Below are 17,547 nucleotides of genomic sequence, written 5' to 3'. Positions count from 1 at the left end.
ATATAAAAGTTTTTTTTAAAAGAAGGAAAAATATGCACATTTCTTTATATATATATATAAAGATACAATATATAAAAAGAATCATACACCATGTTTAAGTGAAGTTTATCAGCAGAATGCAAGGTTGATTTAATATTTGAAAATCAAGCTATGTAATACATGATATTAACAGTCAAAAGAAGGAAAATCACATGACAATGTAAATTGAAGCAGAAGAAGCATTTGACAAAGTCCAATATCCATTCATGATAAAAATCCCTAAACAAACTAGGAACAGAAGAGAATGTCCATAGCCTGATACAGAGCATGTATGAAAACCTATACTATCATTATATTTTTATACATATTAAGTATATACAGCTTTTTATATGTCATTCAGACTACAAAAAAGTGGTTTAAAAACATAAAAGCAAAAAACCCATTACACTTAATGGTGAAAGATGGAATACTTTCTCCCTAATATTGGAAATGAGGCAAGAATTTTTATTCTCATAACTTAATAACATAAAAGATAGTTGGAAAAATCCCCCAACACTTAGGAAATTAAACCACATACTTCTAAATAACACATGGTCAAAAAAGAAATATCAACAGAAATTTTAAAATATTTTGAGGTAAATGAAAATAAAAATTAACATCAAAAGTTGTGAGATGTCACAACCCTTATGATATTCAGTGAAAAGGCTTCCCACTAAAATCTGGAACAAGACAAAGATGTCCATTTTTACTACTTTTATGCAGTATAACATTAAAAGTCCTAGGCATAGCAATCAGACAAGAAAAATAAAAATGAAAGGTATCCAGATTGAAAGGGAAGAAGTAAAACTGTCATTATATGCAGATGACATGATACGCTATATAAAAAGGCCTAAAGATTCCACACAAAAGCTACTAGAACTGAAAAATGAATTCAGCAAGGTAGCAGGATACAAGATTAACATATAGAAATTGGTCGCATTTCTTTATACTAACAATGAAATATTAGGAAAGAAATATTAAAATCTTTTAAAATCTCATCCAAAAAATAAAATAAAATATGTAGGAATAAACCTGAGCAAGAAGGTGAAAGACTAAGAACTACAAAACATTCATAAAGGAAACTGAAGATGATTCAAAGAAATGGACATTTATCCCATGCTCTTGGACTGAAAGAAGCTAAAATGGCCACACTATCCAAAGCAATAGATTAAACATGATTTCTATCAAAGTACCCATGATCTTTTATCCCCACAGAACTACAACAAATAATACTAAAATTTATATAGAACCATAAAAGACTCAGAATTGGTAAAGAAATCCAGAGGGAAAGGAATAAGGTGGGACACATAACCCTTCCAGACTACAGACAATACTACAAAGTTACTGTAATGAAAAGAGCATGATTATTGGCACAGAAATGACATGGATCAATGGAACATAACAGAGATCTTAGAAATAAACCCATACAGCTATGGTCAATTAACACAGCAATAATGTCCCCTCTCACCACTCCTTTTTCAACATCATTATGTGGTAGTTCTAGATAATGCAGAAAGACAAGACAGGAAATAAAAGGATACAGACTGGGAAAGAAGACACAAAACTTTATTTGCATATGACACTATCATGTACATAGAAAATAGGAAAGAATCAATAACAAATAGAAATCTCCGGAAAGTAATTCACAGCTACAGCAAAGTTGCAGGGTACATGGTTAATACACAAAAGTTAATTGCTTTCCTATATGTTATTAACAAACAGTGTGGACTGGAAATTAAAAACATATCCATTTACATTCAGTTCAGTTCAGTTCAGTCGCTCAGTCGTGTCCGACTCTTTGCGACCCCATGAACTGCAGCACGCCAGGCCTCCCTGTCCATCACCAGCTCCTGGAGTTCACTCAGACTCATGTCCATCGAGTCAGCACCCTCCAAAATTGAAACACTTAGGCATAAACCTAGCAAAATATGTACATTGTTTATATAAGGAAAACTATAGAACTCTAATGAAAGAAATTAAGGAAGAAGGAAATAAGTGCAGAAAAAAATTACTACTCATGTATAGGAAAATTCAATGTTGTCAAGATGTCAGTTCTTCCCAGCTGGATCTATGGATTCAGCACAATCCCAATCAAAATACCAACAAGTTGTTTTTGTAGATACTGACAAAACTGATTCTAAAGTTTATGTGGAGACAGCAAAGACCCAGAATAGCCAATATAATATTAAAGGAGAAATGTAAAGTTGGGGGACTGTCATTATCCAGCTTCAAAACTTACCATACAGCTGTGATAATCAAGTGCATTTTTGGTAAAAGAAGAGACAAATAGGTCAGTGGAACAAAATAGAGAGCCCAGAAATAAGGCCCACCATAGTCACCTGATCTTTCACAAAGAAGCAAAGGGAATAAAAAAGAGAGCGAAACTTTTCAGCAAATAGTTTTAGAATAACTAGATATCCACATGCAAAAACTAATGTAGATGCAAAGTGTACAGCCTTGACACAAATTAATAAAAATGGATCATGGACTTAAATGTAAAATGCAAAACTATAAAAATTCTAGGAGATACACAGCAGAGATCCATAGCAGAAAAATCTAGATGACCTTGGGTTTGGTGCTAACTTCTTAGATACAAAACTAAAGGCATGATCTATGAAAGAAATGACAAACTAAACTTTATTAAAATTAAAATCTTCTGCTTTGTGAAAGACACTGTCAAAAGATTGAAAAGATAAGCCAAAGATTAGTAGAAAAAAACTGCAAAACATATATCTGATAAATGATTGCTGTCTGAAATATACAAAGAACTCTAAAACTCAACAGTGAGAAAACAAAATTAATTTTAAAATAGGTTAAAAAAATGCTGCCAAATCCCAATTGTTTTAATATACACAACAAAATTTAAAACATGTATCATAGCTTTATATAAAATATATGTATAAAATATACATCATAACTCTTAAAGAAATGGGAATACCAGACTACCTTACTTATCTCTTGAGAAACTTGTATGCAGGAAAAGAAGCAACAGTTAAAGCCAGACATGGAACAATGGACTGGTTCAAAATTAGGAAAGGAGTATGTCAAGGCTATATATTGTCACCCTGTTTAGTACATCATGTGAAATCCCAGGCTGGATGAAGCTGGAATCAGGATCGCCAGGAGAAGTATCAATAACCTCAGATATGTAGATGACACCACTCTAATGGCAGAAAGTGAAGAGGAACTAAAGAGCTTCATGATGAGGGTGAAAGAGGAGCATGAAAAAGGTGGCTTTAAACTCAACATTCAAAAACCTAAAATCATGGCATCCAGTCTCATCACTTCATGGCAAATAGATGGGGAAAAAGTGGAAACAGTGACAGATTTTACTTTCTTGGACTCCAGAAATCACTGCAGATGGTGACTATAGCTGTGAACTTAAAAAATGCTTGCTCCTTCAAAGAAAAGCTATGACAAACCTAGACAGTGTATGAAAAAGTAGAGATATCATTTTGCTGACAAAAGTCCCTATAGTCAAAACTATGGTTTTTCCAATCACATACAGATGTGAGAGTTGGACCATAAGGAAGGCTGAGCACTGAAGAATTAATGCCTTTGAATTGTGGTGCTAGAGAAGACTTGAGAGTCCCTTGGACTACAAGGAGATCAAACCAGTCAATCCTAAAAGAAATCAATTCTAAATATTCATTGGAAGGACTGATGCTGAAGCTGAAGCTCCAATATTTCGTCACCTAATGTGAAGAGCTGACTCACTGGAAAAGACCCTGATGCTGGGAAAGATTGAGGGCAGGAGGAGAAGTGGGTGATATAGGATGAGATGGTTGAATGGCATCACCGACTCAATGGACATGAGTTTGAACAAACTCTGGGAGATAGTGAAGGACAGGAAGTCTGGTGTGGAGCAGTTCAAGGGGTCACAAAGAGTCAGACATGACTTAGCAATTGAACAACAACAAATAAAAAGAAATACATGTAAATTTAACAAAACATGTATAGAATTTATATGCTGAAACCTACAAAACATTGGCAAAACGAAGTCAAAGAAGATCAAAATAATTAGATATGCAATGTCCATGGATTGGAAGATTTTGTGGTAAAGATATCAATTCTTTTCCAAATTGATCTCTAGATGTAATATATTTCCAATCACAATTCCAGCAGATTTCATATATAAATGAATAAGCTGATTCTAAAATTTTATACAAGAGATATAAAGACAGAGGTACTGTAAAAGTTGGAATATAATTTGAAAAAGAAAGTGGAATTTATATGACAGTCTCAAAAAGACAAAGCTGTAGTAACAATGGAGAGATCAATAGTTGCTAGGTGTTAAGGCTGTAGAGAGTGTGATTATGAAGGAGTAGTACAAGGAAGTTTATTGAAGTCATTGGAACTGATAAACAAAATATAAAAATTTTAAATATATTATCTCTAACAAAAAGACATGCTAAATTATAAATACTTCCTTAACACCATAAATATTTTGTGCCTCAAATCAACAAAAAGCATCATGTTTAAAGGTGACATTCTAGAAGAATTCCATTAGAATCAGGAATAAGACAAAGATGTTCATTATAACTAGTTTAATTTGTTTTTTTGTTTTTGCTTATTTATTTATCTATTTATTTTTTATTTTTATTTTTTTTTACATTATTCTCTCTTTTTTTTTTTTAATCTTTAATTCTTACATGTGTTCCCAAACATGAACCCCCCTCCCACCTCCCTCCCCATAACATCTCTGTGGGTCATCATAACTAGTTTAATTTGGAAGTGCTAGTTAACACAGAAAAGTGAATTTTAAAAGAGGTATGAAAGTGATAAATAAGGTAAAATATTCTAAATGTGTAGATATGATTGAGTACTTGAAAAACTAAAATGTATCCATAAAAATATTATTCAAAACTGAAAATTATTTAAATAAGGTGGTTTACTAATAGAAAAAAGTGAGAGAGCACATAAATAGACTTATTAAACAAGGAATTCAATTGATCAATAAACATTCAACTTCTATTAAAGGAAAAAAACACTTTTTTGAGCATAAAAGTAAAGCTCTTATTTCTCATGTTTGTTGAGGGTATGAGGAATGGGCACTCAAATACTGCTAGAAGAATATTAAATTAAAACATAACTTTTCTGGAAAGCAATACCAATAATAAAAGTAAAGTCTAAAATCCTTATATTTTTATTACAACCTTTTCTTTGATCTAGCCATTTCACTTCCAGTAATTTATCCTAAGAAAATTATCATTATTGTATCCAGAAAATTGGCAACAAAGGTATTCCTCATAGTTGTGTTTATTATATTGAAGCCCTGGCATAAAGCATCAGCATAATAGGGGAGCTGCCATCTTATTCTCCCACCACTTGCCTCTCTGAGTCACTATCCAATCCATGGCTTTGAGTGGTTGCCCATTCTAATATATCCTAGCTACAGGTCTAGCTTTTTGATCTGCACCTTCCATCATTATCACATCAGAAAAATTTAACTATTGTTGCCTTAATCCAGAATATGAGAATATGATAAAAAGTCCAGCCAGAATCTGAAGTCCCAGTCTTATTTCAGAACTGGCTGGGTTGATTCTGCTACCCTACTCCCATCCTGTCCGAGTAGAGTGAAACTGCGGCATACCATTCATCCATTCCTCTGACTTGGTGCTAAACTCATAGGCTGTCACCCACAGCTGCTCGTAAGGCACTTTGTTGGTCATCACAGTTTGCAGAAGAGGGAAGGTACTCTTCTCCTTTTCCAACAGCTCCTCCTCCTTATTGATCAACTGCAGGGCAAAAGGGGATGCTGTTTATTGGGTGGGTGGTTCTTTTGAACCCCAGAAGCCACCATGGCAAATTCCTCAGCGCTTTGAAAACCAAGTTGAGGAAGATGCATGTTCATCTGGAGAGTAAGACCAGAAAATAAGGTATGAATTCAAGCAAGAAGGTCTCTCTGTTACCTCTGAGGATCATGGCACCTGAGATCAGTGAGTGAAACTTTCCAATAATTGGCCACTTGCTCCATCATCTTTGCTTCCACCGTAACACATACATGTTCCCATTTTCACGAATTTTTATATGTACTTTAACTGTTAACACAATGTTACCTTCTTGTGCTTAACTGCTTCAAAGGTAAAAACTTTAATGATTAAAGAACTTACTACTGTAGACAACTTCAGGGCAAGTTACTTAGCTTCTCCAAGACTTAGTTCTCCCATTTTAAATAGAGATAAATGAATATATAGTACCTACCCCAAAGACTTATTATTGACATTAAGTGATATTTCACATAGGAAGTCCTTTGTACATTATGTACATAATACATGCTTGATACATGTCAGCAATTATTCCATTATATTAATAACTCTTCTTTATGTACTCAGTGACTAACAAAGCTGATATAATGTAGGGGTATGGGGAAAGGTAGTTGAAAGTACCAGAGAAAGAACTTGTCAATCAACTAATACTATCCACCTGACAGGTGATGTTAGGAAAACACATAACCAAGGACCAACAGAGCGGTACAGTCATAAGTGCCCATCCCAAGACCCCAAACCTCAAATTCCACCAGTGCTTGATCTAGGTTCTTTGAAAGCTCATTAAGCTTTTCAACATTGTTCTTCATTTCTTCTGTAGTCATTACTTCACGTTTCCTAAAACCTTCCAGTTCCTTGCTGTAGCCCTCAAGTTTCACTTCAAATTCTGAGCACCTGAAAGTAAAGACAATCCAATCATATTTGGATTTTCCATTTATCAGCACTGCTCAGCCATATTCAAGCCTGGGGAGAATATGATCTTCTGACACCATAGATGTAAAACTTACAAATATATGCTATTATACATAATTTGTAATCCTACCTCCCAGAGACAGCTGCTGTGAACCTATTGGTGGTTAAATATTTCCAGATGTTTCTCATACAGGTAAATGTATATAAAATATGTATTATAATATATATGCTATTTAATATATGTTGTTGTTTAGTTGCTAAGTCATATCTGACTCTTTTGTCACCCCAAGGACTGTAGCATGCCAGGCGAGTGTTGTCCATGGGATTTCCCAGGCAAGAATACTGGTGTAGGTTGCCATTTCTTACTCCAGTGGATTGTTCTGATCCAGGGATCAAACCTGTGTCTCTTGCATTGGCAGCTGGATTCTTTACCACTGAGCCACCAGAGAAGCCCTAATAAAATATATACATGTATAAAATTCATGCATATACATATGATTTATTAGATATTTATTATTAAATGCCTAATTCCAAGAACTGCTCTAGGCATCAGGAATATATTTGTGAAGTACACCCTTAAGCTCCCTACCCTTACGGAGCTTGTATTTCAGGTTGGGGAAACCCAAACAGTAAACATATATGAACGGATGAATGAATGGATGGAAAGATAAAACCATACCTAGATAAATATGAAATAAGCTATTTCTGATAGTGATAAATGCTCTGAAGAAAACAGAACAGAGCAGAATGCCTAGTGGACGGAAGTGAGGAGCTACTTTAGTTAGAGTGATCAGGGAAGACTATTCCAGAGATTTATCTACTTTATTCATATTATCAACAAAGCAGTTCTCAAATGTACTTCTCCCTTTTCCTAAGAGGTAGATTAGCATAGTGTTAAGAGGATAGGTTCTAGAGCTGGACTGACTAGTTCAAGTCCCTACATTGCTACACAGTAGCTATGTGACCTTGTTCAAGTTCTTTAAACTCTTTAGGCCTCAGATAAAACAGGGATGGATAAAGTGCCTACTCTAGTAAGCTAACATATACAAAATGCTCAAATTGAGCCTGGTACATAATAATCACTATAAAAGTGTTCAGTCTCATTCACTAGAATTTAAACTCTACCAATGCAGTTTTAATCTCCTTAATTCCTTATTGAATCTCCAGCACTTAGAAGAAGCATCTAGCATAATACCATCAATATTCATTGAATGAATAAGCGGAATTTGCCATGGAGAACAACTATAGTAACATAAATTTGGCTATTATTTTAAAAATACTTTATTTTGTTATGGCAGTTTTGATGTTCTTTTTTTTTTTCCTTAAAAATAATTTAAAAGAGTTAATTTTCAATGGTTTGATTTGAATTTATTTCTAACTACACTGTGTGGTAAGTAGCCTCTGTTAAGGTCCTCAAAGAGCCACACCTCCTGGTACTTATATCCTTGTATAACCGTCCTCTTGAGTTTGGGCTACAGCTAGCAACTCACTTCTAACAAAGAATATGGCAAAAGTGATGGGATGTTACTCCCTCATTTTATAGGCAAAGGTAGTCTCAAGTTGGAGCCATTGGTTATGCTTGATACCTGCAATAGAATAGGACATCCTTCTATTCTCTCCCTCCCCAGTCTTGCCTTAATGGGCTCCTTCTCATCCTTCAAGTCTCATTTACATGAGCCCTTCTTGGATTTGCCCTTTGAATGCAACCACTGCGCTCCATTTTCCCATTCTTTTCCTTCATAGAGCTTCTGTCTTATCCGCTTTATCTTCCACCTCCCATGTCCCTTTTCTTCTCTGCATCCTCAGAGAAGAGAAATGGATACAGGAGCCCAAGAGGAAAGCAGGCAAGGTGGCTACTGCCTCTCATGTTTATTTTTCACCAAAGTTTTAAGGATTCAGAAAACATAAGTGCAACGAGACACATAGCGCTAAGTTTTTGCTTTTGTTTTGTGATTTTATACTCTGATAGGTATTAATTTCAGAGAACATCCTTATTAGGAAAAAGTCTCATTCATTCACTCACTCATTCATTCATTCATCAAAAGAGTGAGAACTTGCTATTTGCAAAGCACTATGTTCTCCCTGGACACCCCAGAACACAATCTGGGTACTCTCCCTAAGATACCTTTCTTTCTATTCACAAGATGCACTCTCATGGCAAAGAGCAGCTCACATTCCTGAGATATTTGTCATGCATATTCCAGGTTACTTTTAGGCCCTTGGAACCTGCCACTGAGTGGAACAAAATGGGAGGAAAGCTGATTCTCCTGTTGTCCCCACAATTATGTGCTGCTGACTGCCTTTTCACATCATTAAAATTCTTTTTAGATGCCAAATACAGACTTACACACAAAGATAAATCTCTGATAAAACTACTTTTGAATTCTTCCCAGAGAGAAGTAGTATATAAACTCAGTGATTATTGGAAAATATTAGTTACCTATTGCTTAAAACTTCTCTTTTACAAATTTTATTGAAGTACAGTTGACTTGCAATATTATATTGGTTTCAGTTGTATAACACAGTGATTTGATATCTTTATAGATATTAGACATTAGACAAAGTTATTATAAAATATTGACTATATTCCCTATGCTGTGCATTACATCACTGTAAAATATTTTTTATAACAGTTTGTATTGTTTTAAATTTTTTATAATTGCTTAGCACATTACAATTTCTTGAAGTGCTTTCAAATCCATAGTATATACATATATATATAAGTATGTCATTAGTAATTAGTTGGCACTCGGGAAATTTGGTTAAGTAAATTGAGTTCTATTCCTAAGATCACCTGAAGTCTGTGGGAGAATACTGCAATAATTTTAAAATGTTATATTGTTAAGAATTCTGGCAAGAAACATAATTTACTCTGATGTTCAAAGAAAGAGACTTCAATGAAGGGACTACTTACAGAGGTGAGATGTGGGTAGGGTTACAGGAACAAAGAGAGGAGAATGAAGCATCCAGAGACTAGTAACCTCAGAGGGAAGTCACTATGATCCCTAGGCCTGAGGGGACAATGAGAACTGGAAACACGGAGGAGAAAGAATTGTTATCCCGGAGGGATGCAGCTACTGGCCAGAACCCCAGGAACAAGTAGGGAGGGAGAGAAGCAGCACAGCAGCCACTCTCCAACCTCGAGAGGGCTTTCCACTGGCCCTGCCTGTCTGGATCCAACAGACACAGGAGCTGAAAGCTAGAGACTGCAGGAATCAGCCAACCATGCATGGAGTGGACAGAGGAAGGTGGATAGAAATTGTGAGAAGGGGTGGGGACAACAAATGGAAATTGGCATTGAAGTAAAAAAAATTACTGCGGCCTGGGAAAATAAGGTTAAGTCTCAGAGAGGGAAGGGGACTGTTCTCCTAGAAGATGAATGAATAAATGAGTATTTCTAAGCCCTCCTCACAGGTTTTCTCAGGATTTATGCAAAAATGATGGACAGGAAGTTTAAGAGTTCACTAAAGAGAGGGCTGAGCCCAGGGTTGCAGATGTCTGTAGAGCTGCTTTTCTGCTGAGCTCTGTGATTGAGAGCTCAGATACCAAGTGATGGGTCAAGCTTGAGCTGCTCTTCCCTCCAAGAAGAAGTCTGGCACTCTCCTCTCACCATAAATGACACGTGTTCCAATTTCTTCCAGAGCCACTTCTCAGTCTTCTTAACTTCAACAGTTACTGTGAATGGTCGTAGAGTAATGTTCTCGAAGTCTGCTCACAGGTAGTGGTTTGAAAGTTAAGAAGCATTTTTCTCCCTAAAGAAGTCATTGTTAATGTGCAAAAGAAGCTAACTGCTCTTGAATGCCTGCCATGTGCTGGATATCACTTAGGCATCACCTCAGACCATTTGATTTCATCCCTTAACACAATAACACCTCTCACAAAATGAGATGAACTGAGACTGGTTCTACTATCCCCATTTACCAGATGAGGACACTTAGGCTCAAAAAAGATGAAGAAATTTGCTCCTGTTCATCTAGCTTTTACAATAAAGCCCGAGGGCGGCGGCGGGCCATTTAAAAAATAAAAATAAAAATAAAAATAAAATGGTTCTGCGTCTTGGTGAGGTATCAAAACTCAGTTCCACTGAGGGGGGAGGCTATGTGTAAGGGGTGAGGGGGTATAGGAGGACCCTATACTTTCTCCTCAATTTTTCTGTGAACCTAAAACTGTTCTAAAAAAGGAAAAAAATTGCTTGCTCCTTGGAAGGAAAGCAATGACAAACCTGCTGCTGCTGTTGCTAAGTCACTTCAGTCATGTCCGACTCTGTGCGACCCCATAGACGGCAGCCCACCAGGCTCCCCCGTCCCCGGGATTCTCCAGGCAAGAACACTGGAGTGGGCTGCCACTTCCTTCTCCAGTGCATGAGAGTGAAAAGTGAAAGTGAAGTCACAGAGTCTTGTCTGACTCTTCGCGACCCCATGGACTGCAGCCCACCAGGCTCCTCCATCCATGGGATTTTCCAGGCAAGAGTACTGGAGTAGGGTGCCATCACCTTCTCCGTGACAAACCTAGGCAGCATATTAAAAAGCAGAGACATCACTTTGCTGACAAAGGTCCGTATAATCAAAGCTATGATTTTTCTAGTAGCCATGTACAGATGTGAGAATTGGACCATAAAGAAGGCTGGGCACTGAAGAACTGATGCTTTCAAATTGTGGTATTGGAGAATACTCTTGAAAGTCCCTTGGACTGATTTCCTTTAGTCAGTCCTAAAGGAAATCAACCCTGGATATTCATTGGAAGGACTGATGCTGAAGCTGAAGCTCCAATACTCTTGCCATCTGCTGTGAAGAACTGATTCATTGGAAAAGACCCTGATGTTGAGAAAGATCAAGGGCAGGAAGGGAAGGGGACGACAAAGGATGAGATGGTTGAATAGCATCACAGACTCAGTGGACATGAGTTAGAGCAAACTCTGGGAGATAGTGAAAGACAAGGAAGCCTGGCATGCTGCAATCCATGGGGTTGCAAAGAGACAAAGCTTAGTAACTGAACAACAACAAAAACATTTGTTAAAAGGTATCTATTCATTGGGTTAAATTCTGGGTTCTGGGGACAGCAGCCATTTAGGTAGAGGGAGAAGAAGGCTGTAGATAGAAACAAACATACACATCTCTTTTGTTGTTTTGCTGGGCAAAGGTTGTTGTGAAGCAACAATCCCAAGCAACTTCCTCTCTTGGGATTATCCTTGAGTGCAATCTCCCATTCTCTTCTTCAGTATGTGATATTTTGTCATTGTATTAAAATCTTTATTTAGCAGTCAAAGACACTTTTGTGTCTAGAATAGAGCACACAGCACATAGTAAAAAGCCATAATACTCAATGAAAAAATGAGTACAGGCAGATTAGCACTGAATGAGATCAACTGCAAAACTGGCAATTTTTCAGCTACCAACCATGTTTTATTATCCCTGTCTTGATATCTCACAGATCCATGGTCTTAAATGTAAGGCTGACAATTTTGCTATTATTATTGTAAGGCTGCTCTTAGATGCTACTATTTTTGTCTTTTCTCTCTGCGGCACTAAATTTCAATTGTTCAAGGAAGGGAGGGAAGGCATTGGTTGGAGTTACTACAGTGAAGCAGGCTTACAGAGAATATCCCTTAGTGGGAAACAAAAGGAAATTCCTTCTCCACCAATTGTCATGAGCCTTCACCCACGCATTGCTGGATCAAGAGTGGCCCTAGACAGAACCAGAAACATATAGCATATTATAAAGCTGGATATCATTTCTTAAACATCAGACTTTTCCTGTACCTTTTAATGAGGTCCATCTCTGCCTGATCCCTCTTGCTAAGGAGAAGGTTCCGGCTGTTTTCAAAGATATCTTCAATCTGGTCTGGCCAGAGGAACAGAGTGCTGTTCAGTTTGATATCCTCTTCTGCAAAACACACACAGTCTGCTCTAGGACACTGCTCAGTTTGCAATGAATTGATTCAGCAGAATAAGAGGTCAACAGAAGTGAGTATAAGGGTGGCAATTAATGAATGGGCCCATTATTGATGAATGTTACCCAACATTTACTGAGCACTTACCAAGGGCCAGGCTAGAAGGTAGATGGTATGATCATCTTTGTTTTTACAGATGGGAAACAAAGTTAAGCCAAGTGGTCAAGGTCACACTGCTAGGAGACAGCAGAGCAGATTTCAAACCCAGAACTAACCAACTCCAAAGCCTGTGTTCTAACCACTATGCACTTCATTATCTTCCTGGGCTAGGTCTGAGTAGAATCCTAGCTAAAGTTTGGTACTATTCTTTAAACTATTTCACCTCATCTGAATTTCAGTCTGGGTTAAAGGTCAATGGTAATATCAATGCCAGATACCCTACCCATTTTATGGCTCTGGTCAGTTAAAATGCCCTGGGTTTCCTGTGTACTCTTGGGAATTTAGGGGGTAGAGACCACAATGAGGGACTCCAGTGTGTGTTCACATGGTCAAGAGTACAGCTCACGAATGTGCAGGTGGATGATTATAGGACCAATTTTTCACTCCCAGTCCCTATTTCTCCCTCCCATAACAATTCCTCCCTAACCATGGTGAACACCAGATAATTCACAGGTATTTCCAGATGGAAAAATGTTCTGAAATGTGACTTGTAGAGGTGATATTACCTTTTCCTTCAGAACCTGGTCCTTACAAAGTTAGGTCCTTATTGAGTCCTAACTTGGCTCAATAAGCCATGAAGGGTCCCTACCATTTCTTTCCTCTTAAAATACGCAGGAGCATGAAGGAAAGTGCCCTGGCTTCCTCAAAGGTAGGATTGTATTAAGATATAGATGAATGAAACCTACCTATTTACAAAAGCACTCTGCATTTGAAAGAGACTTTTTTAGGAACACCACACATAAGAGGGAAAGACAGGCATCTAAGAACCAGCCAAGTCCCTAGATATTTCTTTTTGTCTACCAATAAGATTCTCATCATTTGATTCAAATTTCTCTGGATAAGAGTGTGGAATTAGTGTCTCTAATGGGGTCGCTGAGGGTCGGACACAACTGAGCGCCTTCACTTTCATGCATTGGAGAAGGAAATGGCAACCCACTCCAGTGTTCTTGCCTGGAGAATCCCAGGGACGGGGGAGCCTGGTGGGCTGCCATCTATGGGGTTGCACAGAGTCGGACACGACTGAAGCGACTTAGCAGCAGCAATATAGAGACACACTTAAAAAGCAGCTCTTCTGATACAGATATTTAGTGGGAGGATTGTGAACTCTTCTTTTCTGGCTCCTTATATCTAAACATATAAATATATACATACATTTGCACGTACACACATGACATTGTACTTACGGGGCAAATCTGCATAGTCCATCAAGAACTCCAGCCGTTCAACTGCATCTCTAAGTTGCCTCCTGAGTTTGAACACGGTGACATCGCTGGATTTCTTTAAGAATTCAATGAGGAATACTAGCTCCCCAGTGTTGATAGGAATCTCACTGACTTTGTCGGCAATGAGGTTGTACTGATTACAAATGCTACAGGGAAAGTAACAGCCATCATCAACATCTAAAATAACTTTCTTATGAAACCCACTATACTAAGCAGACATGATTACTATTTGGAGATTAGAACAAGGTTTTCCAAATTTTCTCTGCCTGTCAATTCTTGATGGATAATATTCACATGCATACCATATTTAGAAATAATAACAGTAGAAATGGTAATAATATATGACATGTACTATGCCCTTTACCACGACCATTCTAATCACTGAATGAGTATTAACTCATTTAATTTTCACAAAATTTTAAAGTTAGGAACTATTAATATTATTAACATTTTATAATGGAAGAAATGAGGCTGAGTAACTTTATCCAAAGCAACATGATGTTTAGGTGTCAGAGCCAGGATCTGAACCTGGTTTAACCGATTCCAAACCTTATACTCTTAACAAGTAAGAGTTAAGTCTTATTTGGTTCAGTCTTGGAAGACTGAACTTTTCTAAGAATCTGTCCATGTCTTCCAGGTTACCCATTTTATTCAACATAGTTTTAGAAGTCCTAGTTACAGCAATCAGAGAAGAAAAAGAAATAAAAGGAATTCAGATTGGAAAAGAAAAAGTAAAGCTCCCACTGTGTGCAGGTGGCATGATACTATACATAGAAAACCCTAAAGATACTACCAGAAAATTACTATTCAGTGAATTTAGCAAAGTCATAGGATACAAAATCAATACACAGAAATCACTTGCATTCCTATATACTAACAATGAAAAATCAGAAAGAGAAATTAAAGAATCAATCCCATTCACCCTTGCAACAAAAATAAAATATCTAGGAAAAAAACTATCTAAGGAGACAAAATAACTGTATACAGAAAATGATAAGACATTGATGAAAGAAATCAAAGATTACATAAAGAGATGGAGAGATATTCCATGCTTCTAGGTAAGAAGAATTAATATTGTGAAAATGACTATACTACCAAATGCAATCTACAGATTCAATGTGATCCCTATCAAATTACCGATGTTATTTTTCATGGAACTAGAACAAAAAATTTTCACAATTCATATGGAAACACAAAAGACCCTGAATAATCAAGCAGTCTTGAAAAAGAAAAATGGAGCTGAAGGAATCAACCTTCTTGACTTAAAATTATACTACAAAGCTACAGTCATCAAAATCTATGATACTGGCACAAAAACAGAAATATAGACCAATGGAACAAGACAGAAAACCCCAAAATAAACCCATACACTCATGGGTACCTTATTTTTGACAAAGGAGGCAAAAATATACAATGGGGCAAAGACAGCCTCTTCAATAAGTAGTGCTGGGAAAAGTGGACAGCTACGTGTAAAAGAATGAAATTACAACACTTTCTAACACCATACACAAAGATAAACTTAAAATGGATGAAAAACCTAAATGTTAGACCAGAAATTATAAAACTCTTAGAGGAAAACATAGGCAGAACACTCGATGACATAAATCAAAGCAAGATCCTCTATAACCCACCTCCTAGAGTAATGGAAATAAAAACAAAAATAAACAAGTGGGATTTGATTAAACTTAAAAGCTTTTGCACAGCAAAGAAAACTATAAGCAAGGTGAAAAGAGAACCCTCAGAAAGGGAGAAAATGATAGCAAATGAAACAACCGACCAAGGATTAATTTCCAAAATATATAAGCAGCTCATACAACTCAATACCAGAAAAACAAACAACCCAATCAAAAAATGGGGAAAAGACCTAAACAGAAATCTCTCCAAAGAAGACATACAAATGGCTAACAAACACATGAAAAGATGCTCAATATAGTTCATTAGCAGAGAAATGCAAATCAAAACTACAATGAGATATCACCTCACACCAGTCAGAATGGCCATCATCAAAAAGTCTACAAACAATAAATGCTTGAGAGGGTGTAGAGAAAAGGGAATGCTCTTGCACTGTTCGTGGGAATGTGAATTGATACAGCCTCTATGGAAGATGGTATGGAAATTCCTTAAAAAACTAGGAATAAAACCACCGTATGACCCAGCAGTCCCACTCGTAGCCATATACTCTGAGGAAAGCAAAATTGAAAAAGACACATGTACCCCAATGTTCATTGCAGCACTACTTACAATAGCTAGAACATGGAAGCAACCTAGATGTCCATCAACAAATAAATGGATAAAGAAGCTGTGGTACATATATATAATAGAATATCACACAGCCCTAAAAAGGAATGCATCTGAGTCAGTTCTGATGAGGTGGATGAACCTAGAGCCAATTATACAGAGTGAAGTAAGTCAGAAAGAGAAAAACAATTATCATATACGGGCTTCCCTTGTGGCTCAGCTGGTAAAGAATCTGCCTGCAATGTGGGAGAACTGGGTTCGATCCCTGGGTTGGGAAGATCCCCTGGAGAAGGGAAAGGCTACCCACTCCAGTATTCTGGCCCGGAGAATTGCATGGACTTTGGGGTCGCAAAGAGTCAGACACGACTGAGCAACTTTCACTTTCAAGGCATATATACAGAATCTAGAAAGATGGTACTGCAGAATTTATTTGCAGGGCAGCAATGAAGAAACAGACATAGAGAACAGACTTATGGACACGGGGAGAGAGGAGGAGAGGGTGCAATGTATGGACAGAGTAACATGGAAACTTAATTACCGTACGGAAAACAGACAATGGGAATTTGCTGCTTGCCTCAGGGAACTCAAACAGGGGCTCTGTATCAACCTAGAGGGGTGGGAAGGAAAGGGAGACGGGAGGGAGGGGCTGATTCATGTTGAGGTTTGACAGAAAACAAAATTCTGCAAAGCAATGATCCTTCAATTAAAAAATAAATAAAAATTAAAAAAAACAATAGCTATCATAGTTTTGCCCTCGCCGTGATGAGGAGGTGGAGGAGGAGTCGGCTTGGGGAGATGGAACATCAAGCTGGAGCGCGGAGCCTGAGTTGAGGGAGCCTAGCCGCCTGTCCTCCCAACGCCGCCACCCGCTCCCCCAGCGCTGAGAGCCAGGGACAGGGACAGAGTGAGCGAAAGTGCGCCGGAAGGCGGCGCCCGCGAGCGCCCGCGCGTGTGCCGTGAAAGGAAGTGACTGCCCGTCCCCTTCGCCTTCCGTTCTCTCCCCCTCCCCGCTCCCCGCCCCCCGCCCCCGTCCCACCCCGAAAGCGGCACCATGTCGGCGCCGGCGGCCACTGTCAGTAAAAAGCAGCTCAACACCAACCTCGACGGGGCGGACGAAACCTCAGAAAAGGAACAGCAAGAAGCAACTGAACATGTTGATGAAGTACAAAATGGAATAGACAGACTTAATGAACAAGCCAGTGAGGAGATTTTTGAAAATAGAACAGAAATATAACAAATTCCGCCAACCATTTTTTCAAAAGAGGTCCGAATTGATCGC

The 17,547-nt window shown here is 37.8% G+C and overlaps 1 protein-coding gene across 1 annotated transcript in view; it reads right to left on the bottom strand.

The window, feature by feature from the left end:
- The window catches only part of DNAH3 (dynein axonemal heavy chain 3), a 229,731-nt gene that overhangs the window by 170,512 nt on the left and 41,672 nt on the right, over positions 1–17,547 (bottom strand). Inside the window, exons 15-18 of the mRNA XM_052659374.1 lie at positions 13,992–14,176; positions 12,458–12,581; positions 6,527–6,680; positions 5,612–5,756 (exon numbers count right to left, since the gene is read on the bottom strand). Of these exons, the coding sequence (XP_052515334.1) occupies positions 5,612–5,756; positions 6,527–6,680; positions 12,458–12,581; positions 13,992–14,176 (608 nt within the window). The remainder of the gene's footprint in view (positions 1–5,611; positions 5,757–6,526; positions 6,681–12,457; positions 12,582–13,991; positions 14,177–17,547) is intronic.

This window comes from Budorcas taxicolor, chromosome 2 (genome assembly GCF_023091745.1).
Source record: "Budorcas taxicolor isolate Tak-1 chromosome 2, Takin1.1, whole genome shotgun sequence".
Classification (NCBI taxonomy): domain Eukaryota; kingdom Metazoa; phylum Chordata; class Mammalia; order Artiodactyla; family Bovidae; genus Budorcas; species Budorcas taxicolor.
This window is presented reverse-complemented; position numbering and strand designations above follow the sequence as displayed.